The sequence below is a fragment of the Myotis daubentonii genome, chromosome 3, assembly GCF_963259705.1.
Source record: "Myotis daubentonii chromosome 3, mMyoDau2.1, whole genome shotgun sequence".
NCBI classification, from domain to species: domain Eukaryota; kingdom Metazoa; phylum Chordata; class Mammalia; order Chiroptera; family Vespertilionidae; genus Myotis; species Myotis daubentonii.
Window position 1 is genome coordinate 193,086,551 of NC_081842.1, and position 27,428 is coordinate 193,113,978.

The following is a 27,428-nucleotide window of genomic DNA, read 5'->3' on the forward strand; positions in this document are numbered from 1 at the left end:
CTGACAGTGAACGGAAACCCAGGGGGGAGCTAAGAGCTGGGGGGCAGGGCAAAGGCGGCCCTGGGGCCGCCTTTGCCCTGCCCCCCAGCCATGATCGGAGAATCAGGCGCCTTTTCCGCCCTGGCCAGTGATAGCAGGAAGTAGGGGTGGAGCCAGCGATGGGAGCTGGGCACAGTCAAAGCTGGCAGTCCCAGGAGCTAGGGGTCCCTTGCCTGGGCCTAAAGCGAAGCCCACGATCGCGGGGCCGCTGCAGCTGCGGGACCCCGCTGCAGCTGCGGGACCCCGCTGCCTGGGCCGGACGCCTAGGCCAGAGGCGTTAGGCCTGGGCAGGGGCGGAGCCTGCAACCGCGGGGAGCTGGGGGTCCCCTGCCCAGGCCTGACACCTCTGCCGGAGTCCTCAGGCCTGGTCAAGGGGCTGATCCGGTGATTGGTGATCGGAGGGTGATGAGGGTCAACTCCTCTGGCCGAGGCATCAGGCCTGGGCGGGGGGCGGAGCCGGGGATTGGGGGATATCATGGTCCCCTTGCCCAGGCCTGAAGCCTGGGTCAGAGGCGTCAGGCTTGGGCGGGGGGTGGAGCAAGCGATCAGAGGGAGATGGGGGTCCCCTGCCCAGGCATGATTCCTGGGCCAGAGGCCTCAGGCCTGGGCGGGGGCCAGAGCCAGTGATCGGGGGGAGATGGGGGTCCCCTGTCCAAGCCTGACACCTCTGGCGGAGGCGTCAGGCCTGGGCAAGGGGCCGATCAGGCGATCGGAGGGTGATGGGGGTCTACGCCTCTGGCCGAGGCATCAGGCCTGGGCAAGGGGCAGAGCCAGCAATCGGAGGGGTCTGGGGGTCCCCAGCCCAGGCTTGATTCCTGGGCCAGAGGCATCAGGCCTGGGCTGGGGGCAGAACCAGTGATGGGGGGAAATGAGGGTCCCCTGCCCAGGCCTGGTGCCTGGGCCAGAGGCATCAGGCCTGCGCTGGGGGCAGAACCAGTGATGGGGGGGAAATGAGGGTCCCCTGCCCAGGGCTAACACCTCTGTCAGAGGCGTCAGGCCTGGGCAAGGGGCCGATCCTGCGATTGGAGGGTGATGGGGGTCAACGCCTGAGGTCTCCCAGTATGTGAGAGGGGGCAGGCTGGGCTGAGGGACACCCCCCCCACACACACACACACCCAGTGCACGAACTTCGTGCACCGGGCCCCTAGTTTTAAAATAAAACAAAGAACCTGTGGTTTCTTATACATTCTTGCTAATTTATCATGTTGTTTCTACTGAACTCTGGCTGTGTAACATCAATTTGAAATAATATTAAAGAGGAAGTGGATGATTTTTCAAAGTATTAAGCTGTAAGACAGAGGGGCACATAATAAGTAGCTCTACATTAAACAGCTAAACAATGCCCAGGTGGCATGGCTTAGTGGTTGAATATCGACCTATGAACCAGGAGGTCATGGTTCAATTCCCTGTCAGTGCACATGCCCAGGGTTGAGGGCTTGATCCCCAGTGTGGGGATTGCAGGAGGCAACCAATCAATGATTCTCTCTCATCATTGATGTTTCTTATCTCTCTCTCTCTCTCTCTCTCTCTGAAATCAATAACAATATATTTAAAATAAATATCTATATATATAAAAGTCTAAGTGATCATTTGACCGATAGCTATGAAGTGCACTGACCACCAGGGAGCAGACACTCAATGCACAGGCATGGAAACATGGAACAGACCGATGAATCTCAGAGAGAAGAGATTACCAAAAATCTCATATGCATACTAGAGGCCCAGCGCATGGATTTGTGCACCAGTGGGATCCCTCAGCCTGGCCTGCAGAGATAGGGCCGAAATTGGCTCTCCAAGATCTCCCAAGGGGTCCTGGATTGTGAGAGGGTGCAGGCCAGGCCAAGGGACCCCACCAGTGCACGAACCCATGTACCAGGCCTCTAGTATAAAATAAAAATAAAAAAATAAACAGCTAAGCCAATTGTCTTTTGCTGCTTCTAAGGACAGGTTAACTTGTGGCTGGCATAACTACATAGAAAGAAATAATTCAGACTTTTCTTTCTTCACAAAAGGATGTAGGAAAAGCTATATGAGATGCTGATTATCAAACTTAGAGCTGGCTGAATTGCAGATCATTCTAAGGTCAGTACTGTATACCTTTAGTTCTGAAGTAAAGATTTTACATTAGTCAAGAGGAGTCTTAAAGCAACATAAGGGAAACATTGATGGCTGGTAAAGGGAAAGGAAATATTTAAACTTACAAAGAAAATAAAGGAGCAGTTTTATGTGCTGAGAACAAACGACAAAAAACAGAATCTGGGTTATCTTTTCTCCTATTTTTACTCATGATTCACATTTTTTTCAAGCTGCTCCATGTGCGTACCATAGTTGGTTCACGATAAAGGAGATAATTATGCGCTCCACCTGGATTACATGGCCATTGTACTATTCTGACCTGGATTTTTTCCCCATCACGTCAACAGTTAAGAATTCATATGCAGACACAGGGCCTTGTGCCCTGCACAGGGCACCTGGTCCCAAACTACTCTTAAGGACACATTCTGCATGTTGCTAACTCTCGCTCCGTAGAGCCAACTAGGTCATCTTTAAAAAACAAACATATAAATACATAAATAAGGAAGGACCTAAATCAATAAACTCTGATTTGAAAACACAGTTTAATTCACTTTGATTTGGCCCGTTATTAACTCTAACACAAAAATTGGGAGTCAAAGTGAAGAAGAAGCAGTATTTGTTTTAAGAACAATTCTAATGCCAGTTTCCTCAGTTCTACGCATTACATGCCTCCACCCCAATTCACTACAGATACACAGAAACACCATGCCATCTTGGAGCATTTAAGTGGGGCCTGAGAGGTATGTCTACACAAAGGAGAACTCACCTCGTCCTCTATTCCAAAACAACAATAAACAGTAACCTTGAACTCTGTAAGTACAAACATTTTAAGGAACCATGAGACCAAAATAAGGACTTACTCAATCAACCTTTGTTCCCATCCGGTCCCTCTCGCAAGAATGTTGTTTCCTTTTGTCAAAAAGAGACACTGTCACAAATACTGACTGAACTACATCAAGAACATATAGTGAAACTTTGCCGATAACTAATCAAGGAGGGAATTTACTGCTTAGAAAAAAAAAAAAACCCGAAAAAAAAAACTTCCCCAAGTATATGAAAACACCAAAAGAAATGCAACTCCTGTGGAAAGATGGCCAAAAATCTAGAGAAAGAATTAGAAAGAAACATTTCTTTCTATTAAAGATGGATTATGTCCCATGAGAAAAAAAACTCATCAAAGTTGATTGGCATCTCTATCCACTGAGAAAAAGCTCAACGAGCTAAGGGGGGAAAAGGTCACAGCAGACAAAAATTGGCTAAAACAGAGCTTAAATCCCAAGCTTTTCCACAGTGGGCCTCAGGGTCACATTCAGGTTTAAGCTTCCACAGCAGCAGCCCCCTGAATATCCACAACCCTGGGAAAACATTTACCTATGTTTTCTCTCTTTAAAAGTAATTTTCATTTATCTGTTTTTCTTTAATGGCTATTTAACTGATGCTACCTTTGCTCTTATAATTCCTAAGATAGTGTTTCATATAATGCTTAAGAGCATATTATTTCTATGTCACTAGACTCTAGAAGCGGACACTATAACTATCGTATTTTGACTGAAATAAAAGATCCCCTATTACTTAAACCATTCATTGAAGTTTGACATGAAACAATATAGGAAATGCAGCAAGGTGTTATTGTAATCTATCAAAGTAACTTAATATTTATCTCAATAAGGTTTGATTGGTTTTACAAACAATGCAAAGAAAAACAACCCTAAACAATAATACCCCTAGCTAAACTTAGCAATATTATTAGTTTAACCCCAAATTCATAGATTAGTTTAGGGGAATTGGCATCTTATAATTATTTGGGGTTGTTGTTGTTGTTGTTAAATAAATATTCTCACGAGAGACTAGTGTAAAAATGTGATACATACAGCTGGATCTCCAAGTGGGAGCCCCATTCTTTCTGGAGAATCTTGAGTTTCACCTGCAGGACAATGTCTCTATGCCAGTATCCTCAGTAAAGGGCCTGGGTACCTATCTACTGAGAAATGAGTAAAAGAGCCCTAAGTGAGCAGCAGCACAAGAACGCTAGTTCGGCTCTTACTTCTAGGTCAAGCTCTAAATTCATGGGTGGTGGATCCCTACATAGCACCTTACATACGGAGGAGGGTCTGGTGCCAAGAAAGAAGAAATCAAGCAAGGTAATTAAGAATCTACACTGATCTGTAACACTTTTAACAATAAAGATACATTAAAAAAAAATAAAAGAATCTACACTGGTCCTGTAAAGCTGAGGCACAGAGATCTCAGGACTGTGAAGTGGAGCAGGGACTGGGAACAAGCCAAGGAAGGGTCAACAAGTAAATCTTAAAAGAGTGACTTTTTTGCCCTGACTGGTTTGGCTCAGTGGATAGAGCGTCGGCCTGCGGACTGGGGGGTCCCAGGTTCGATTCCAGTCAAGGGCATGTGCCTTGGTTGCGGGCATATCCCCAGTGGGGGCAGGGGGTGCAGGGGGTGGCTGATCGATGTTTCTCTCTCATCGATGTTTCTAACTCTCTATCCCTCTCCCTTCCTCTCTGTAAAAAATCAATAAAATATATTTTTTTAAAAAGAGTGACTTTTTTGTTATTAATCCTCAGCCAAGGATATTTTTTCCATTGATTTTTGAGGGAGGGAGACAGAGAGAAACATTGATGTGAAAGAGACACATTGATTAGTTGCCTCCCACATGGGGATCAAGCCTGCAACCGAGGTACGTGCCTTGACCGAAATCGAGCCAGAAACCCTTCAGTCTATGGGCCGATGCTCTAACTACTGAACCAAACCAGCTAGGGTGGAGGAAGAACAATTTTTTCATATATTTTGTGGTAATTTCCATTCTTTGCTTCCCCTTTGTTGTTAAAGTTCTAAAAAGTCTTAACAGGGCTAAGGGGAAAGAAGCAAACCAAGTGGTTGATGTGGTGCCTGCACACGAAGCAGAGCGTCAGAGCAGAAGCAGCAATGTGATGAAAGCGCCAGTCACCCGGAGAAGCAGTCCCAGCTGGGGGAGAGAAGTGGGACACATGGGGGCCACCTGGGCAATTTCCATCTATGCTTGTGGATTCTCCCTCCTGAATTCATATTTTGGAGGTTCTCTGTTTTGACCAATAAGGAAAACTGGACTACTCATACTTCTGGTTTAACGTATAGCTTTACGGGGCTATTACTTCCATTAGCAAAACATCGTTTTGTGAAAATCTTGCTCCATCCTATTCTGACTCCCACAATCTGTCGTTCTGCTGTGACACTCATCTATGATTGTTCTGTTGTTGGGTTTTATTTTTGTGAGCTCCTTTAATATAATTTTGTAAACTTAAAAAACTAGTATTTGTCTTATGTGAACTTGAGATTCAAAACACTTATTACTCAGAAAATCATCCAAGGGTCACTGAAATAACTTACACAGAAAGCTGGGGGAAAGAGTATAGAGTATCCTTAACATTCCTCGACTCGGGTTAGCCCACAGTATTTTGGCTGTAGACAATTATCTCTGCACAAAGACATTGCTTAAAGCATTTATGAATAAACTAGGAGTCTCGGTGAGGCATGGCTTCCTGAAAAAGGGAGGAAATAAACAACTGCTTTCATTGGGGGCAGGAAGGACATTATTTCATTTGGAGCTAAACAGCAAGATTATCTCCGTACAAACAATTCTTTGGCTTGAAGGCTCCCTGCAGCCAATCACTCCAGTAAAGGCTCAGCTGAAATGGAACCCAGGACTTGCCGGGACCGAGGGATAGGGACTGACACAGGCTCAGTGTCGGCTTCATCACGGCTTTGGGGTCCCAGAGCATGCCAGCAAGTATGCTCACAGAACACACTCTACTCCAATCAGCAAATAGCACCATTCTGCACCCAACCCAGCCAAGAATGTAGATTTAAAAGAGATGAAGAAAAGATGGCATTGGGGCAAATTCATTTATTCAATCTAAAACTGACATTTTATAGCAAACATGACAAGTATAAAAATTAGATCTCGTAAGAGAGGTAATACATTTCAATCACTATCTCAATGGCTAACAGCAGGCGCAGGGAGGAAGTGTGCAGGGAGGGACTGCTGAGCTAACAGCCAGGCAATCATTTCAAAGTCTGCAAGTTGGACCTGATATTTCAAATTTGACTTTATAATTAATTTCCCATCAGTCATGACCTCACTTCAGGTAACAAGTGCTAAGTCTAACTTGGTTCGCTAGAAGTCACTTTCTTCACTCCCTGGGGACATTCAGTTCTTAACATTTTAACATTCCTTCAAGTTAAAGTCTTAACTTCTTCTTTGCAATAACCAGTATCCTACTCCTAGTCTGAAAACAAACAAACAAACAAAATTGAAGATGCACAGTGTCCATTTGGGGTATGCATATCTTTGAAAGAAGCTACTAAAGAAGGGTGATAGGGCCATAAGCGAAAGAGGAACAATGTAAAAAGGGATGTTGAAAATAGCCTACATCCAAACAGCACCACTTTATTTCCTTTACAGCAGTGGTTTTCAAGAGAAGCAATTTTCCCAAGGGGCAACGTCAATGTCTGGACACATTTTTAGTTGTTATAATTGATAGGAGGTGGGGGTGCTCCTGGCATCTAGTGGGCACAGGCCAGAGATGTTGCTAAATATCCTGCAATGCACCAGACAGCCCCACAAGAAAGAAGTATCAAAAATGGCAAGAGAACCCAGCAAGTACACTTCTGGGAATATATCCCAAAACACTAACTCAAAGGAATATATGCACCCCTATGGTCACTGCAGCATTATTTACAGTAGCCAGGGTTTGGAAGCAGCCCAAGTATCCATCAGTGGGTGAGTGGATAAAAAAAGCTGTGGTCCATTTTACACAGTGGAATACTACTCAGCCATAAAAAAGAAGGAAATCTTACCTTTTGTGACAGCATGGATAGACCTGGAGACTATTATGCTAAGTGAAATAAGCCAGTCAGAGAAAGACAAATACCATATGATCTTACTTTATGTGGAATCTAATGAACAAAATAAACTAACAAACAAAATAGAAATAGACTCATAGATATAGAGAACAGACTGACGGCTGTCAGAGGGGAGGGGGTTGGGAGGCTGGGTGAAAAAGGTGAAGGGATTAAGCAAAGAAAAAAAATCATAGACACAGACAACAGTATGGTGACTCCCAGAGGAAAATGGGGGTGAGTGAAGAGGGTAAAGGGGGGGATAAATGGTGATAGAAGGAGACTTGAGTTGGGGTGGTGAACACATAATACAATATACAGGTGACATATTATAAAATTGTACACCTGAAAACTATATAATTTTATTAACCAATATCACCCCAATAAATTCAATAAAATTTTTTTTTAATCTTAAAGAAGGACTTCCCTTTAGCCAGTACCATTAATGTTATATTCTATGCAACACAATAAAGATCTTTGTACCAGAAATATAAATAAATAAATAAATAAATAAATAAATAAATAAATAAATATCAAGAGTGCTGAGGTTGAGAAGCCCGGCTCTAGAGGAACCATTTATAAGCCATTTAGTTTGGAGCATGTGAGATATAAGAATATACCAGTTCTTTGGAAAAGCCTCTTCTGTTCTGTAACGAACAATTTAGAGTACAAAATTCCAAAGTTGGAAAGAACCTTAAGGGTTATCTAGTCCAAGCACAGTTGGAAAAACTAAGGCCCAGAGAAGTCAAGTCATTTACCCAATTTCACAGAAGAAATCATCAGCTGGACTGAATTAGAACCATCTTTATACTGGTATACCCCAAATGTGTGTTATACATGGTAGGTGCTGAATTACGGTCACTGAATTGATACCCTGTTCTTTTCTATTTCAACACTCAACTCACCCTCTGCTGCCAGGAAGCCAACACCTGAGGTTGTGCATGAAGGCTTATTCACACCACTGCCCACCCCCAAAGGAAGCCCAGAAGTGGAGACAGTATCACACACCAGAGCTCAGAGACAAGTGCCCAGGCTGGGATGCTTTCCCGTTGTTGGAAGGGAATCTCATGCCTTTCACCCAGGCAGAGGCTTCACACAAAACCTTCTGAGTCAGCAGATGAACCCTTGCGCAAGATCACGAACATGTAAACTTCTCTCCACAATGACGTGCGGAAGCTTCCCTGACACATCAGAGGAGCGCCAACCAATGGCAAATAGACAGAAAATCAGTGCCAGGTTAACTGAATCCCAACCATATCCAAACAAGCTAGACCTTTCATTTCTAAACCAGCAGCAGAACAGAAATGAATTCTAGGGTCAAAGAACAGTTAGTGCAGTGGCATGCTGAATGTTAGTCATCAAAACGGCCCTGGCTAAAGGGAGGAGAGCAAAAGGTGGAGATAGGCCCTTTCAGAAAAAAACACATTCACTACTGTTTTTTCAAAACCTAGGTATTTCAAAACTGGGTATAATGAGGTCCAGAGGGGTGGGGCAAAGATGCCAGTCATGTAAATGGAAAGAGCCTGTAAAGCAGCAGTTCTCAACCTGTGGGTCACGACCCCTTTAGGGGTCGAACAGCCCTTTCACAGGGGTTGCCTAAGACCATTGGAAAACACATATACAATTACATCTTGTTTTTGTGATTAATCACTATGCTTTAATTATGTTCAATTTGTAACAATGAAATTGGGGGTCACCACAACATGAGGAACTGTATTAAAGGGTCGCGGCATTAGGAAGGTTGAGAACCACTGGGTTAGAGCAACTGTTTTGGACCAAGGATAATTTTGAGAAGAGATCTTCCTTAGAGTGAGTGCCATAATAACGTCCCCAGCTGGTATGTGAGAGAAAGTGTCATTAAATGCAACACTGGACTCAGAAGACTTCAAACCAGCTCCTCTGAGCATTCTGACTTGGTTCTGAGCCTTATCTGTGAACAGAAAGCAGCCTGACAGAAGTCACTCAAATCAAGGGTCTATATTGGGTGCAGAGTAAAAATGGGGTTCAGTTTCATTAGACTTCTTATGTATTTGTGGGAGAAAGGGGGGAGAATTCTATATAATAAAAGACTAATATGCAAATTGTCCCCTTGGGAGTTCTACTGATCGGGAGTACGACCACTCGCTGTGACATGCGCTGACCACCAGGATGCGGCGCAGAAGGAAGGCAGGCCGGCAGCCAGAAGGCACCGATTGGCCCTGATCGCCTGTCAGGCCTAGGGACCCTACTGGTGCAGAAGTTTTGTGCACTGGGCCTCTAGTTGTTACCATAGGATAAGACTCCCAGACCAGCTGTTTTCTGTCTTGTGGAATTTGGGGGAGTGGGGAGGTAGAAGAGTCCTTGTGCTTATTACCTAAACATCATTAAATGTGATTTCTTTATTTATTTATTTTTTAAAATATATTTTATTGATTTTCTTACAGAGAGGAAGGGAGAGAGATAGAGAGTTAGAAACATCGATCAGCTGCCTCCTGCACATCTCCCACTGGGGATGTGCCTGCAACCCAGGCACATGCCCTCAACCGGAATCGAACCCGGGACCCTTCAGTCTGCAGGCCGACGCTCTATCCACTGAGCCAAACCGGTTTTGGCAAATGTGATTTCTTTAGAAAGCAAATCTTTATTTTTCTGATTATGAAAGTTACTCATATTTGTGATAACGTTCTTTGAGAAGAATGAAGTATAGTGATGCAGAAGAGATTGCCCATACCCCATTTTGCTTATTTTTTACTTGAGCTTATGTTTTCATTATGGTTTTTGTGTAACATTTATTATAAGTGTTTTTCATGACAATAAAAATATCTAAATACCTTTATTGTATTCTGTTTGTGTATCATTTGGTGTGCAGGCCGACGCTTAACCATTGAGCAACACCAATGTTTTGTCTTTTGAAAGTTGCCTTCATACTGTTAACACAGATATTTGAAGATCTGTACATTCTAGGAAGCTGAGCAAGGGAATCTCATGGTTGCTTTGTGGTAATCACTTCTTTGTGCCATTTTTTTGTGTGTGTGCTTCTGGCTTTGGTGCCACATTGAAAACCAGTCACCCAGCTAGTACTCTGCCCTCTCACTAGGAGCTTTTAGTATGACACATCGTCTTGGGGGAAATGTAGCATGGGGTGTGAAACAGGAGGCTAAAATAGCGGTCCCTTGGCCTTTTTGTGGGAGGGAGTAAGTGTGTAGGCCCTGTTCTCAGGTGCCGCAGACATGAATAATAACCTGGCGGAGCTTTAGAAGGTCCTTGTCCCACTGGAACAGGTGTGTTTACTTTGAAGAACCTTGCTTTGACTCTTTTGAAGCTGTGATTTTTTCCCTAGAGATTTGCTCTGGGTTTATCTACATAATGTTCCCTAACCCAAGTCCTCATGCCTAACTTCAGACAGAGGAAGCCCCCAGTTCCAAACAGCTGGAAAAAAGCATTTCAGTAAAAATGCTTTCAACATAACAGAAGAGCCTGAATCTTCTCATTCTTTCTTTCTCAAACCAGCGGTCACACTTGAATCGGTTTCCATTAGCTCTGCTGTTTACAGCTATTTTGAACAAAAGCATCATGGTAAGAGCAGGGAGTTTCCTTCCTACTTCTCATCGGAGGGCTTGTGTTAGTTATAACCCTAGCGGTAAAGTATCAACAAGAAAAAGACACCAGCACCCCTCCCCCCATGAGCTTTAGACTGCAGCCAAAGATGTTCCCAGCTCACATAGAAGATTCTGTGAGAAATTATTTTTTGAAGACACAGAACAAGAACAACCACCTAAATAATATTAAGACAATTTTTAACTCTGGGCTTGAAACACTAGAGAACTTAGTTCAAAATCCACACCCTGGGGACTTCCAGTAAGACAAGAAAAGAGGAAGAAGTTGACATTTACTTGGTGTGCACTTCAGGAAGCAACGTTGTAGGATTAATATGTAAACCCACATCTAAAAACATAAGCTTTGTGGTAGAAGCTTGGGGATTTATGATCTTTCCATCACTAGCAACTGCGGCAAAATACTGCCTGGTTATTTGAGAAAAGGCTATTCTCTCTCAAATCGCTATGCTAAGACAGGCTTCCCAGCTACAGACATTAGATCTCACTTCCTCCTATTTCTGCTTTACCATTTTCAATAAATCATAAAATGAGGATGTTGCACACTTGTTTTTTGGTTGAGGGGAAATGACATGAAGCCTGAGGAATCCAGTTCTCACTGCTTTGGATTAAGACATTTCTTTCTGAAAGTTTTGACTTGAAGTAAAAAAAAAATCAGTACAGCATTCTTCAAGTGGGCTTCTGAAATCCAGTACTTCCTCAATAAACTATATTCTACAGGTATGTAAAAGCAAACCAGAATACCCATAGGAAATATTCAAGGGGGGGGGGTACTGCTATGTCAACAAAAATGGTCAGAAAACTACTTAACATTACTTAAAAGTGAAAAAAAGCAGCAATAATAAAATCCTGTTAACCACCCATTGATAAGTTACGAAGGTGGGATTCCAGGGCAAGTTTCAGCCACATATGAGGGAAGTCAGGGGGAAGGGGAAAGTTGGACAAACTGAAGACGACTACCAGGGCAACCTTACACTGATGGATGGCCACAGCCGAAGGCAGATTTGACTCATCTCTGAGGCTTTCCACTGGGGAGGGGCCTGCCGTGCAGCCATCAATGGACCAGCATCCACAAAGCCTGTGGGGAAATACAGGATCCACAGGAGTGGGGTAGGGAAGGAGAAAGTTTGGAAAATGGAAGAGTCAAATACAATAGTGAAATATTGTACTTATTAAACATGAGGCTTCAAAAATGCATACATGTGCCCGGCCAGCATGGCTCAGTGGTTGAGTGTTGACCTATGAACCACGAAGTCACCGTTCGATTCCTAGTCAGGGCACATGCCAGGGTTGTGGGCTTGATCCCCAGTGCGAGGCGTGCAGGAGGCAGCCTACCAATGATTCTCTCTTATTAATGTTTCTATCTCTCTCTCCCTCTTCCTTCCTCTCTGAAATCAATACAAATTTTTTAAAAATACATAGATGTACCTCTTAAGTTGAATGGACTGGCTGAAAAGAACTGGTATTCTGGAAAGCAGTCTCATACACTTTTTAAAATACAAATTACATTTTAATGACATCTGGAATTATAGTAATACCTGCCAAGGGGAAATTAATTTTTTGAGAAAAGAGAAAAACAATGAAACCTGTGCAATTTTTACAGTTGGTAACCTTACTCGAACAATGAGGGTCCCTTATCCGCGGCCTCTGTGGAAAATAGCCTAAAAGCAAACATACTTACACTCCACTGAAAACCTTTGCTGGCCTAGTTCCACCAATTCCATTAACGTAGCAGGGGCCCAAAGGCAGGTGACCTGATTGACAAAAAAAGCACTTCTAGAAAGTGCTAAACTTGTATCATGTAACTCCTTAAGCACTTTATAATCAAGAAGAAAACTAGTAGCAATAATTTGGGAAATTTTGCCTTTAAATGGAGCAGCAGAAACTTTCCTTACAAGATATACTTTTCAGGCCCCGTATAGAAGAAAGTAGATCCAGTGATCTCACCTCCCTCCCCCAGTGCTAACCCATCTGAAGATGTAAGGGTGGGGGAGACAGACAAAGACCAGTAAAATATGTGGCACAAGGGAAATCAGCCCCACCACAATTACCTTAACTATATAAAAAAATAAAGAGTAAACTGCACCATGTTTTAAAGCTGCAATCCTCAAAATTCTCTCTGTACGTCTTAGGTGTAACTGACTCAAGTCTTGCAGTTGTAGACGGGACAAACTCAATGTATACACATCCTGCTTAAGGATTCCCAGGATAGACAGGGTAGGAACCTCTTTTCTGAGTAAGCAAATGATAAATCACTCCTGGCAGCGACCAACAGTCAAATCGGATTCAACAGAAGCCAGCTTTCCCAGTCACGCATCCTCTTTGTATGACCAATGACTGACTTGCTATATCACTTCCTGATACCAATTATTGTTTCAGTTTCAGCAACAGTTAAGAACCTTTAGAAGCATATAAAGTTGTACCTGCTTGAAAACCCTTCTTATCTCTTGCCCAAAATAACCCAACTATTTATTTATTAAGAGAAAGAATATATCTTAGAGGTTTTTTTAAGTGCTTTTGCCTGTTTCCACTTCGATCCTTCCCTTGCTCCACTCTGTCACAGGGAACTACATCTCCCTTGCCAACTGATTTCTGGGTAAGTTCCATCAATGGTTGGTACTGATAAGGATAAGAAGTAGGACAGGGGAAGCCAGGCTAATGCCCTCTCTCTTACTTGGTCTGAGTTCCAACTGCCACCAGACAGCTCTTCTTCCCATGCTTCTAGCTCACACCAGATGGCTCAGGCTTCTGGTCTTTGAAGCACCTTCTAATTTCCTTAGGGGTATATATAGTAGCTCCCAGGTTGCTAATCTCTGGGTTGCCTCACCAGCCCATTTACCTTCTCAGCTCTTATATCATCTGTGTAACTTATTCCATATATTAAATTCCCTCTGCTTATACTACCTATAGTTGTTTCTGTTTCCCTAATGGGTCCCTGACTTTAAAAAATATTTTTAAACTTAGCTTCCCTGCCCTAGCTGGTCTGACTCAGTGGATAGAGCGTAGGCCCTCGGACTGTAGGGTCCCGGTTAGATTCTGGTCAAGGGAACATACCTCGGTTGCAGCCTTGATCCCCAGTAGGGGGTGTGCAGGAGGCAACCAATCAATGTGTCTCTCTCACATTGATGTTTCTGTCTCTCCCTTTCCCTCCCACTCTCTCTAAAAGTCAATGGAAAAATATCCTCGGGTGAGGATTAACAACAAAAACTTAGCTTCTCTAAAAATTAAACTTTCAGGTAACTTGTAAAAGATGTCTTCTAGTAAGAAACAACGGATTTATGAATGACAAAAATCAATTAATTCATTCTAACAAATATTTAGCGAGAGCCTGATCTGTGCCAAGCACTGTTCTAGGTACTGGGAATACTACGGTGAACAAAACAGGCACAACACCCCTGCCCTCACAGAGCTTACATTCTAGTGGACATGTCAACTGTGGCAAATTACAGTTTTAAAAAACTAACCAATATAGGAATATATCTTTAACAATCGAGGAATTTGGTAAAAATGAATTCACTTTAAGGTGTTCTACTCTACACAGACGTGGTTCCTACCTTTTCAATGTGGTATGCTGAACTGTCACATTCCAGAGGCCAATACAGAACTTCTTCAAAGTTAGTATCTACTTAAACTGGCCACTTGTGCTCAAACAGAAGTACAACTGTGATAAGGATTTAAGCAGACACAATAATAAAAGTTAGGCACAGTATGCTTAGAATGTACTAGTAAAACATAAATATGTTTTATGTAGATTTCTGCTCGGCATCTTTTTCACAGGGGATATCATTTGGAAGAACTGAGTTGGAGTCTATTTAATAAGTCACTTTATCCTCGTCTATGGCACAGGTAAATACCGTCAACATAACATACAAAGCCAGCTGCAATGTACATAATGAGTAAAGTGTTGCAGTCACCAATCGCATGACATTATTCCCAAGATGAAATTTTCAGGCAGAAGAACAGAAACAGACAATGACTCATGTGCTGAACAGTTATATAGACAACCGTGCCCAAGAAAGCTGCCACCTACGTAACAATGACATCAGATGAAAAATGCAGAAAGTAGTTTTCTGATTTATTTGAAAGCAATAGATTTGCTGAAAAGTGTACTGAGATCAGGCTGCACTTCCTGTTTACACACCCTAAGCACTGAGTAACTACAAGCACACATCAAATATTCAATACTCTTAGACTGATTATAGCAGCATGTCCAGACTCAAAAACCAATGTCATCCATCCAGAAATGACATAACACTTATTGCTGCCATTTCACTAGACTTTTCTAAGATAATTTAATGTATTCTGGAAGGTGCGCTTCCATGGAGGTCTTGTGGGCATAGTACTCAGACCTTTTTTTATTACTCAGCAATCAGAAAATATTTCATAACTGTAATACTTATACTTCTATCTGAGTAGCAGGTAGACTTCCAGTACTACGGGAGTCTAAAGCATATTCATAATCTCAGTACCACACAGTAAAGTCCCTTGCCACCCCCCAACATGTAGGTAAAATATACTAAAGATACTCCTCACACACGCATACACGTGATAGATCCGGCAGCCTTTGCACATTGTTTCTTCTGCCCAGAATGCAAAGTCCCCTAAATTCACCTGGCAAAGTCATGCTCATCATTCAAGATACAGCCTACATGTCTCTTTGAAGCCACAACTTCCTGAGGTCGACTTGTTTGCTTTCTTCAATGCTTTCATTTCTCCCTGCACACAATGCCATAACGCTAATGACAGCATTGCATCATTTATGTGTTTACACATCTTTCCCATTAGACTGTAGACTCCTTGAGCCCTAGTTTTTAATCTACATATCCTGGTACAGTGTCTGACACAAAGTGCGTAAGGAATATTGTCTGAATAAATACATGTAGTGTGGGATCGCAGGCTTGCAAAGAGTTCCCCCTAAAAGTTACGGCATTTTGTAATCTCTGTCCCACTGCCACGGGATATTTCAAGTACAAGGAGAACAGATAGGAAAGTATCTCCCAGGGAACAGGTTTAACAAGTTGATATTAAGACATTCTAATTGGGAATTGGACAAATCAATCTCAGTAAAATGGAGTCAAGCTAACCACAGCTGTCAGAATTCAGGTGAATTAGCTGTTAAAAACCCAAAAAGTTATTTGATCTTGGTTGGAGAAAGCTGTTGGACTATAGATGGAAGCAAAACTTCTTCAAAGCAAAACTTCTTCTGTTGTCTAGATCTGATGGAATTTTTTAACCTTTCAAAAGGTGACATAGATACAGCGAAAATAATTAAAAATTTATGGGAAAGTTCATGTTCTAAGTAATGATGTTTAACAAGCAATGGTTTAGCTATCAACAGAAACAAATGTAAAGCAAAACTAGAGATTAATTTACTGGAGTTAAAATTTAGGACTACTATTAGAGAATTTAATACAAAGATTCCCTGGTGTAATTTTTCAATCAAGTTTGAAGAGTCAGGAAACATCCAGAGACCATCCTCAAGGGTCCCCATAAAGTACATTTACAAAAATGCGAGAACCTCCACTTCTTTCCCAGGTGGCTGCTGAAGATGGCATTGGGCAGGTGCTGGTGCTCCACGGCCGAGGCCATCTTCTGGGTCGCCTGGCAGCCATCGTGACCAAGCAGATACTGCTGGGCCAGAAGATGGTGGTTGTGCACCGTGAGGGCATCAACATTTCTGGCAATTTCTACAGAAACAGGTTGAAGTACCTGGCCTTCCTCCGCAAGCGAATACACACCAAGCCATCCTGCGGTCCTTACCACTCCCTAGCCCCCAACAGCATCTTTTGGCGACCCTGCAAGGAACACTGCTCCACAAGACCAAGCCAGGCCAGGGATGGGATCCTGCCACCCTGTGACAAGAAAAAGCAAATGGTGCTGCAGCCCTCAAGGATGTACGTCTGAAGCCTACATGGAAGTCTGCCTACCCAGGGTGCCTGGCTCATGAGGTTGGCTGAAGGACCAGGCAGTCACAGCCACGCTCCAGGAGAAGAGGAAGGAGAGGCCAAGGTCCATTGCCAGAAGAAAGAGCAGCTCGTGAGGCTTTGGAAGCAGGCAGAAAAGAACGCGGAGAAGAAAACTGACAGATACACAGAGGTCCTCAAGACTCATGGACTTCTGGCCTAAGCCAAATAAAACTGACTGTGAATTGTTTAAAAAAAAAAAAAAAAGCCGGAACTCCCATATATAGGAAATGGTTTTGGCTTAAAGACTAGGGAATTATTGGGTGAGTCATTCTCATTGTGCCTTCCAGGAACTAGAGTATTTAAGGGAATAAAATCAGAATGGGAAATGAATAAAATCAAGATAAAACAAATAAGAGCAGCCATGGTAATAAATAATGCTTACATCTGTGTAACACTTTTGTTTACTCAGCACTTTTGTTTTCAAAGGAGGGAAATTAAACTGAGAATGTCAGGTGGCATACTGAAGGTCCCAAAGCTAAAATAAGTAAAGGAGTTTAACTGGATATTTCAACATCACGTCTACAGCCCCTTCCACTGCTCTGCTTCTTTGCACCTGTAAGGTGGGCTATGTGCTATGGATGGGCCTAAGACACTTTCTAAGATGCCTTTAATGAGATCAGAGGTTTCCAAATCACTTAAGCAAGATAATCTAGGTATAGCCTTAGAAAACACCTTGAGCCCTAACCGGTTTGGCTCAGTGGATAGAGTGCCAGCCTGCGGACTGAAGGGTCCCAGGTTCGATTCCGGTCAAGGGTATGTACCTTGGTTTCAGGCACATCCCCAGTAGGAGGTGTGTAAGAGGCAACTGATCGATGTTTCTCTCTCATCGATGTTTCTAACTCTCTCTTCCTCTCTTAAAAAAATCAATAAAATATATTTTAAAAAAGAAAAAGAAAATACCTTGAAAGAATGAGGAAGCCCCTCAATACTGTGAACCTTCAGGTTTCCCATGTTATACTACTGACTGAAAAATGCAAGGTGCAGCCCTGCCTAGGTAGCTCAGTTGGTTAGAGCATGGGCCAAATGTGCCAAGGTTGTAGGTCCGATTCTAGATCAGAGCACATATAAGAATCAACCAATGAATGCATAAATAAGTAAAACAACAATCCGATGTCTCTCTCTCTCTCTCTGCTTTCCTCTCTCACTGCCTTTCTCTTTAAAACCAATCAATAAAAATACATTTTAAAAATAATTTAAAAGAAAAATGCAAGCTGCCAATACGTGGGGTAACACCTACTTTTTGCACAAAAGCACTGTTTAGGAATATATTTAAATGTAGTTGTTTGTCTATGCATAGATTATATCTTAAAAGTCACATAAAAAATTACCAATAGTGGTTACTCCCAGGAACGAAAATGGTGACTAAGAAATCAGGGACAGGAACACAACTTTTCACCGTACACATTCCCTTTTAAACCTTTTGAATTTTGAACCACATGCAAGTGCTACCTTTTTCAAAAGGTAAATTTAAATTTAAGAATATATGGACAGAACTTAGAAGACAGAACCATGGACACAGAAGCTACACACAGAATCTAGACACAGAACCTACACAGAACCTAGAGACAGAAGAACTTCGCTGGAGAGAAAAAAAAAAAAAAGAATATATAATCGGAATTGAACCAGATGCAATGGTTAGGTGATTCAAGGTGAAACGTTTCAGAGATAGGATGCAGCAGAAGAGAAAAGTAAAAAGTATTACAAAGTTTCTGTCAGACTCCAGAATTCCATGTGGTGCTTCAAAGTCTGAAGTAAATATTCCTCAAGGCCATCAAATTTCTTTCTGTTTAATTCTCTGCTCATTATACAGTTCTCGATTGTTTACGATATTGAGAAAGGAGTGTCCCAAGAGCGGACACAAGTATTCAGGTCATCAGAGAGGTAGATCCTTTCATGGCAAATAAGATAGTGTCTAATTTAAACCAGTCTCTGAAGAGGTCGATAAGGAGTTATTTCAGGCACACTGATAAAACGTGGAACTGCAGAGCTAAAGACTACACCGTGGCCAGTCAGACCCCACCAAGGGTCTGTGCAAAAACAGGACCCAGCCTTAACTGGGTAGAGCTACCATTGGCATACCTGGAATTTTCAGTATGTTTGTCCTCTGATCTACCACTACTGCTTAGATCAGTCCAAACAACTTACCCTAAAGGTCACAATAACTTGAAGACTTGGGATGGTGAGGAAACCACATCTTTGGGCCTACAGCGAGTCACAGTATTTTTTTTTTTTTTAAGGCAGTGCCAAATCAGCTTCCTTTCCCACACAGGAATCACTGTGCCTTAGAGGTACCAGAAACTGGTGAGTCTTGTGCTCGAGAGATTTAAAAAAATCCAGGACTAACAGAACGTGTACTATATAAGAGAACACATTCTTGTTCTCTACTCTAATGTTTAAATTATGTATCTAAAGATAATAAAATTCTTAAATAAGTATAAGGAGACTCATTGCCAAAGAGTTATTTTTGGACACTGCAAAAATACCTGCTCACAGGTCTGCAGTCCAGGGCTACATCATCTAATTTAATATGAATGGATCAGCAATCACTCACTGATTTTTAATCGGATCAAGCCATGAATCTTTGAGGACCCAGTTAGCTCTCAATTTTCTAAGGTAAGAAAGAACATGAGACATAGAGATAAGCTCACATCTAAGTCTCATTTTAGCCAACAGTTTTTAAATTCCTCCTCCCACTAAAGATACCACAGGTAACAGGCAACGTAACCTATTGATTGCAAATGCCTCTTCTTTCCACCATCTGACAGTTGTTCACATGATCGTTAGGACAACCAAAATCAGGAAAAAGGAAGAAGAAAATGAGTGAGAGGGGCTGAAATAGTGGAGGGTTTAGATAATTCATAAACTGGGTAAACTGAGGCCTCCACAAATGTCTTATTTAACTGAACTGAAAGATGACTGACACCTTGTCATCTCAATTTTAATACAATGGCCAAGTCACTGAAGCCACCAAGCCAAATTATTAAACTAATTTGTGAAAAGAAATTGTTTCAGGAACCTGGATTCTACCATCAACAGTAGTTAATAAGGTTTACAAGCCATCATTTACTAGTTCTCATTAAGAATTAACTAATGTTTCATTACCTGATCCCCAGTTAATGCTACTGATAAAGAGCAACGGAAAATTTGGAGAAGTGATCAATCAACCTCTTTCTTCCATATGCTCTATTGGAATATGAGTAAGAATAAGAGTGGTATGATGGGGAAGTGGGGGGTCAATAAGAAAAAAGGGGGGACATCTGTAATACTTCAACAAAAAAGATAAATTTTTTAAAACTTCAATAAATAACTGTTTATAAAAATTCCTTTAAAAAAAGAGTAGTATGACACATGAGGAGTGGGGGTGGTACTAGTCATCAAAATGGCATCTGACTCCCCAAATGTAGCAGGCTCACTCCAGTGGGTTGCTTCACTGTGACTCAAGATCTGTCAACCAAGGACACAAAGGAATTTGAGTAAAATCAAGAGATACACTCCTAAATTTTAAACAGAATCTTCTAATAGATTTAGGACAAAATCTAGCCAAGAGTCAACTTTAAGAAATTAACCTACTCAACATAAACTGATTCTAAAGTACTTTTGAAAATGAATTCTTGCTAATGCAAAAATTCAGAAAAGAAGTCTGAGGACCTGCTTTCCTAATGACACATTTATCTATTGGTAGAGGGAACTAAAATAGATTACTAGGTGTTTAGCAGTATCAATGTATCATCTCCCTGTTCTCATATAACCTTATTTTTCTAAAATAAAAGGTAATAAACCTGGCTGGTGTGGTTCAGTGGTTGAGCATCGACTTATGAACCAGGAGGTCACGGTTGGATTCCTGGTCAGGGCACATGCTTGGGTTGATCCACAGCGGGGAGCATGCAGGAGGCAGCCAATCAATGTTTCTCTCTCATCACTGATGTTTCTATCTCTCTCTCCCTCTCTTCCTCTCTGAAATCAATTAAAATATATTTTAAAAATAAATAAATAAAATAAAAGGTAATGAGTGAAAGCATCAATTATGCATATACTTCCCTTGTCAGTATTGATAAATACAAATGCATTTGAATATTTCTTGTATGCTATATGCCCAATATGTTACATGGCAAATCCACTGCACGATGAACAGAAGTAAATTAACAATAGTTCCCAAAATATAACTATCTTTCTCCCCAACCAAACAAAAAAAATTTTCCCAACTCCTCTAATTATATTCCAAATTCAGAAAGATAACAAGGAAACAAAATATTTATAGACACTTGTATCTGTAAATTTCAAGTGCAAACATTTCACTAATAACCATGCTTTCCTATCACACTGATTTTTAATTGGATCAAACCACGAATCTTTGAGGACACAGAAAACAAAGACTAAATGACTGTGCCAATTTATAATGACCATATTTCACCTTTAGAAGGGTAATATCACCATGGAAGCAACAATTCAATGCATCCCTTGCTTCCTTCTCTCCAGCGATTATACGGATCCTACACTAAGGCCACAATCCGCTAGCTTCTGCCTCCACATACACATTAGGCCTCAAACGCACTCCGGAGCCAGGCTAGGCTGTCTAGAAACCCGCACCGTGTCACTGCAGAAAGCAGTTTCCCACTGCACATATCCAGGAAGAAAGCCACCTCAGCACTGTCAGATCCCAGCAAGTCGGTACAATGACAGAAGGCACTGCTCACCAAATGGCCGGCAGCAACAATCATCACCTTTAAAAAATCATCTAAGCACTTTTCCTCCCCATCACCACCTCACTTTTCTCCTCTCCCTCCCTCCCTCCCCCTCTCCTCGCTGTCACAGTCACACAAACTGCAGTTCATCCCCTGCTTTGCAAGTGGAAGGCTGTAAGCTCTGGGCTGCCTCTGGAATGACAGCCCCGAACTCATTCAAAGCCCTGAAATATAGACACCCTCACCCGCACACACCACGCCACTCCCCCACCTCCATCATCACCTCCCTGCCCCCCCGCAACACACACGCACACTCGCCCTCGCAACCTCTCGGCGCTGCAGAACCCCTAGCAGGCCAGCAGCAAGAGGAGCACGAGGTTACCGTTCAGGATGACTGGGACGGCCGAAGCTCCAGGAACCCCTCCCCACACCACCACCTCCCAGGCGCGGCGCGGACGCTGGAGGACCTCCGCCCGCCGGGGTGGGGGTCGGGGGGAGACACGCTACCTTTAGACTGGCAGTCCGCACAAAACTTGTTATCCTCCTCCAGCAGCAGGTTGGCCAGGACCGCCTGGTACCGATCCACGTCCTTCACTGACTTGCCCGTCATGGCCAGGGTGCCGGCGGGGGCAGAGGGCGATGCGCCCTCTTCACCCCCAGAAACCTTTGCCTCGGTCCGGAGGTGAGGACTCCCCGTCCCCCGCCCAGGGGCACTTCCTGAGCGGGGCAGGACTCTCTCCACTGCCCCGCGCCCCTCCTCGGGTCAGCCGCGCCCGCCCCCCACTCTGCAGCCCCTCGGCGCTGCGCCCACTGGCGGGCTTAGGAAGGCAGAGAAAGCTGCCGGACCAGGGGCCCTCGGCCCATGCAAAGGGGGCTCTCGGGCCTCCCGGGTGCCGGGCACAGAAACGACTGCCTGGCCTGCCTGTCTGCGAGCCACGCGTCCCGGGCCCCCGTTTCCCAGGCAGCTGCCGGCCGCTCCGCCACCACCTCTGCCGTCTACTTCCGGCAGATCTTCCTCTTCACTTCCACCCTGCCCAGCCCGCGCATGCGCCACGCCCCCGCCACTTGGTACTGGGCTCTTCCCGGGGCTCCGCCTCTGAGTAACCAATCCGGGCAGACGTGAGGGGCGGAGCTTGGGTGGGGCGGAGGGAGGAGTGGACACGCCCCTAGCATGCCCTTGGAAGGGAATGAATGGAGCCAGGCAGAAAGACTCCCTTTGAAAGAAAAGAGAAACAGCAATGAACTCCCCCCCCCCCCACCCCGTCCCAGCACCTCTTTTATTTAATAAGAAAAAAAAATCTAGAGATTCTTTATGTCAAAAAGTAAAAAAACACTCCTTGCCTAGCCGGCATGGTTCAGTGGTTGAGCTTTGACCTATGAACCGGGAGGGCACGGTTTGATTCCCCGTCAGGGCTCATGCCTGGGTTGCAGGCTCAATCTCCAGTGTGCGGCAGCCAATCAATGATTCTCTCTCATCATTGATGTTTCTATCTCTCTCTCCCTCTCTCTTCCTCTCTGAAATCAAATAAAAATATATTTTTTTAAAAAACACTAAACTATTCTCATAGCTGCCTCAGGAGTAGATCTTAGCCTTTCCACATAGAGAGATGACTTCATATCTGCAGGCCATTTGGACTAAACCTAATCTGAGTTCATTATGCGTTTCCTCTGGCTCTTCTTGTGGTTCTTCTTAGATGTTTTTGGAGATTTTTGAGTGTACCCTGTGTCTGTGACTAAGGGGATCTGTGAGGTCTTGGACTCCTGCTCTGATGACTCTCTCGGACGGCGGGGGCGTCCTCTTGGGAGACCTACTCCGCCTTCAGGGAGACCCACTCCTACTCCTGTAGCGCAGTGTGGGCAACGGGCCTAGTCTCCGTAGCTGGCTTCGCCAGCGGTGATCAGGTGATGGTACTACCCTCTGCAAGTTCTCATCCTCTTCCCTGGACTGGACATCATCCATGTCCTCTCCTAGAGCGCTAACCCGAGGCTCCAATTGCTCAGCTTCCTCTAGCAACATAGCGTTTCTGTAGCCGGGGCAGAATGATGTCACATAGACTCTCTCAGCGCAGTAGTTCATCAATGAATTCATCTACGTGCATCAGCTCAAAATCCCCATTTTGGTTCTGGCTCTTGGTTTTTCTATAGCCATTGTACAGAGGCTCCATGAACTCGTAGCAATCTATGGCAGTGCCTGTGAGCCTCATGTAAAGTGCTCCCGACATGCGAATGCACTTGAGGTCTTCATTTTTTATAAACTCAACAATGATATCCTTCTCTGGTTGAATGTGCAGCAACTTCAAGGTCAAACACGGAAAGGGAGTTGGCTTTATGTTGCCACCGTGGACGCCACCCACAAACTTTAACTCCATGGCTTTATTGACTACAAGTTCAGCCGTCAGTCCAAAGCACTCCTCTTTCCAATACTTGGACTCATAGATTCGATCTGAATGATCTCCTCCACCAGATATTGAAGGTTGGTGCAGTGGATGCTGTGGGATCCTTCACCCTGCGGTTCACCCTTTTTAGAACCTGGTTCCACTTATCTAGGCGTTCATGGATGTGCCTTGACTGCGGATCAGACCGCAACCTCGGCGTATCTGAATGACGCTCTAACCCACAGAGCTACCGGGCCTGGTTCAGATCTTCACATCGATTGATTTTGTAAGTTTCCTGGTCCCCATTTCTCTCATCTTAAAGGCACATACTCCACCCCTCCCTGTCCCCTTTCCCACCGCGATCCCTCCCCCAGGTAAGTAATGTGAAATCCACAACTGAGCTGCCACCAACGCCCCCCCCCCCTCCCCCTACAAGCTTGTTGTCTTTGTGCAGAGCCAGATTTCTCTTAAACCTTTATGTGGTTGAGTTTATCATTCATACACAGCAATCAACATTTACTGAGCACTTACTTTGTGCCAGGCACTATGCTAATCTCTTGACATGAATTATCATAATATAGTCCTCATATCATTGTTAGATACATTCCTGCACTCCATTATGCCCTGCTTGGGTCTCTTGCCCCTCCCGGCGATTTTCCTGTTATTCTCATTATAGGCTTCATGATTAACAGCCTTCAGTTTCCAGGAAACTGCCTCATCCAGTTTCTAGTGGACTGCCCACATCTGGCCCCCACCTGTACTTGGTCTGACCACTTACTGTGACTGACCTTTACAATAGACATAAGTATCGCTGCCACCCTGATGCCATTTTGATTTCAGCCCTTCTACTAGCAGAGGTAAAAATAAGTTTATAGCCCTAACCGGTTTGGCTCAGTGGATAGAGCTTCGGCCTGCGGACTCAAGGGTCCCAGGTTCAATTCCGGTCAAGGGCATGTACCTTGGTTGCAGGCACATCCCCAGAAGGGAGTGTGCAGGAGGCAGCTGATTGATGTTTCTCTCTCATCAATGTTTCTGACTCTATCCCTCTCCCTCCTCTCTGTAAAAAATCAATAAAATATATTTTAAAAAATAAGTTTATAATTCTTTTTTAAAAATATAGTTTTATTGATTTCAGAGAGGAAGGAAGAGGGAGAGAGAGGAGAGAGATAGAAACATCCGTGATGAGAGAGAATCATTGATTCGGCTGCCTCCTGCAAGCCCCCTACTGGGGATTGAGCCCACAACCTGAGCATATGCCCTGACCGGGAATCGAACCGTGACCTCCTGGTTTATAGGTTGATGCTCAAACACTGAGCCACACTGGCCAGGCTGAGCTGGTGGGATTTAGATAAGATTTTGGACTTTTAGTTAATACTTGAATGGGCTGGGACTTTTTGAAATGAGGCAAATGTATTTTGCATGCAGGACAGACACACAAATATTGGGGGTGGGGACAGAGAAAGGACTGTGGTAGGCAGAATAATAGTCCCCCAAGGATGTCCATCTTCTAGTCCTCCGAAACTGTGAATCTATTATATTACATGGCAAGTGGGTCTTTGTAGATACAATTAAGGATTTTGAGATGGAGGTTTTTATCCTGGATCATAATCCAGGCTCTAATGCAATCACAAGGGTCTTTAAAGGTGGAAGAGGAAAGCAGGAGAGAAGCAGACGATGTGACGATGGAAGAGTGGTCAGAGAGATGTAACTTTTCTCGTTTTGAAAATGAAAGAAAGGGGTCATGAACCAAGAAATGTGGGAAGCCTCTAGATTCTAGAAGGTGGAAAAGGCTAAGAAACAGGCTCTCCTTGAGAGCATCCAGAAGGGTACACAAGAGACAAGCAAGGGGTAAAACTGAGGCAAAGAGTCAAGTCCAGAGGCAGTTGTAATAATCCAAGCAAAAGAGCATGGTGTCCGAGTCACAGCGGGATGGAGAGAGGCGGGTGGATTAGATAAACATACATAAGGCATAGTGACTGGAACATGGTGATAATACTTCTCGGGGAGGAGAGGGAGGGAAGAGTCAAAGCTGACAACCACATTTTTTTTGCTTATGCACTAGGGCAAAGGATGGAGCCATTGGCTATGTAATCAGCACAGGAAGAACGGGTTTGGAGGCAAGCAGAGCATTTCATTTTGGACATATCGAGTGTGTGGTGCCTGTGGACCATCCCACAGAGGCAGTTGGATAGTGGGTTTGAAGCTCTGGGGAAAACAGCTAGGTGATGGTCAAAGTCAGTGGAGTGGGTTAGGAAGAACATGGGTAATAAAAAGACAAGGACAGGATAGGACCCTTTGGAGTGAGAAGCTCGGGCAGATGAAAGAAACCCACAGAGGAACATGAGAAGGAACAGCTAGAAGGAAATCGGGAGAAAATAGCTCGTGGAAGCCAGCATAGTTTACCAGTGTTACCTCAGAACTGGGGAAGGATCAGATGGAACACGTAGGGGCCAGGTGGAACCAGGGTCAGGATTGGCCAGTCAGATGAGTTTGGAAGAGCCCTGCTCTAGCTCGGGAAGGAAGCGGGCTGGTTGGCTTTTCTGCCCAGGCCTGTGAGGGCAGCCAGAGTCCAGGTAGGCAAACCTGCTTGAGACTAGGGCTCGGCCCTAACCGGTTTGGCTCAGTGGATAGAGCATCGGCCTACGGATGCAAGAGTCCCAGGTTAGATTCCGGTCAGGGGCATGTACCAGGGTTGCGGGCACATCCCCAGTGGGGCGTGTGCAGGAGGCAGCTGATCGATGTTTCTCTCTCGTCGATGCTTCTAACTCTCTATCCCTCTCCCTTCCTCTCTGTAAAAAATCAATAAAATATATTAAAAAAAAAAAAAGACTGGGGCTCAACCTAGAATGAGCAGCTGATTCCAAGAAGGGGTTCCAGCTCCTTTCACTGTGCTATGGTTAAGAGGTTCATGCTCCCCCCTCCCCCCCCCCCCCCCGACCTTGCTCCATGGGACTAGCCCTCTTCCCAGCGGAAGAGGAAGCATGTCACCTGCCCTGTGTTCTGAACATTTCCCTGTCCCCTGCCTTTGCTTACAAAGTTCCTTCCACCTAAAATGTTCAGAGCTTGCTGGGCACTTCATGGACATCAAGAGGCATGCTCGAAGAGGTGAAGTGACTTGCCCAGGGTCACACAATTAGTATGTGGTAGAATCAGGGTCCAAGTGTAGCTGAATATAATAGCTGAAATTATAAGTTCCAATTCCCCAGAAGCCATGATATCTCCCTCGTTGAGTTCCCACAGAGCTTTTGGTCTTTTCTCCCCATTTCATCTCCCGAAGAGTTCCATGAGAAAAGGGGCTTTTATTCAATTTGTTCTCATCGTGTGCTGCAGACGATGACCACTAGGCGGCGCCAGAGCCCCAGAAAGCCTGATTTACTGCTGACCAGGAACAGAGGACTTGGTGGGAAAACGAAGAACACAGGTGGGCTGCCTTTTCTACTTGCCCTCTACGTCCACCCCTCCTTCCTATCAGAGTTAGGGAGAAAGAATTAGCAGATTGGAAGGTTAGAGAATAGAGGTCTGAGGATTGTATACTGGAGTGGCCCAGCCCTCAAGTCAAACAAGATTCTAAGGATTCTCTAAACGGGATAGGACCAGCAAAACAACAGCTGTGGCAAGCTGGTGGCCGGCTCTGCTATCTATTTTTGTGCAGAGCCGAAACTGCACAATATTATGTGTGGTCTTAGTGGAAAGGGAAGGAAATGCACATTACTGGTACCTACCATGAGTCAGAAACAGTGGAAATATGTAATCAATACAGGAAGAACAGGAATGAAAACTGTTTTATTCCCTAAGCCTCAGGCT

General features: G+C 44.0%; 1 protein-coding gene and 2 pseudogenes across 3 annotated transcripts in view; 1 reads left to right on the forward strand and 2 right to left on the reverse strand.

The window, feature by feature from the left end:
* SMAP2 (small ArfGAP2) overlaps positions 1-22,281 on the reverse strand; it is a 47,728-nt gene extending 25,447 nt beyond the window's left edge. Inside the window, exons 1-2 of one of the 3 annotated variants that reach the window (XM_059690108.1) lie at positions 21,757-22,281; positions 14,156-14,262 (exon numbers count right to left, since the gene is read on the reverse strand). Coding sequence is in view for 2 of the 3 variants with exons in the window: in XM_059690107.1 (XP_059546090.1) it covers positions 21,757-21,859 (103 nt within the window). In the remaining variant the exon portion in view is untranslated. The remainder of the gene's footprint in view (positions 1-14,155; positions 14,263-21,756) is intronic. The other 2 variants (XM_059690107.1, XM_059690106.1) reach the window with 2 other exon arrangements.
* On the forward strand, positions 16,110-16,811 carry LOC132231928 (large ribosomal subunit protein uL13-like; annotated as a pseudogene).
* A 609-nt stretch (positions 22,282-22,890) lies between the features above and the next one.
* Positions 22,891-25,595, reverse strand: LOC132231929 (pre-mRNA-splicing factor 38A-like; annotated as a pseudogene).
* Between the last annotated feature and the right edge of the window lie 1,833 nt (positions 25,596-27,428).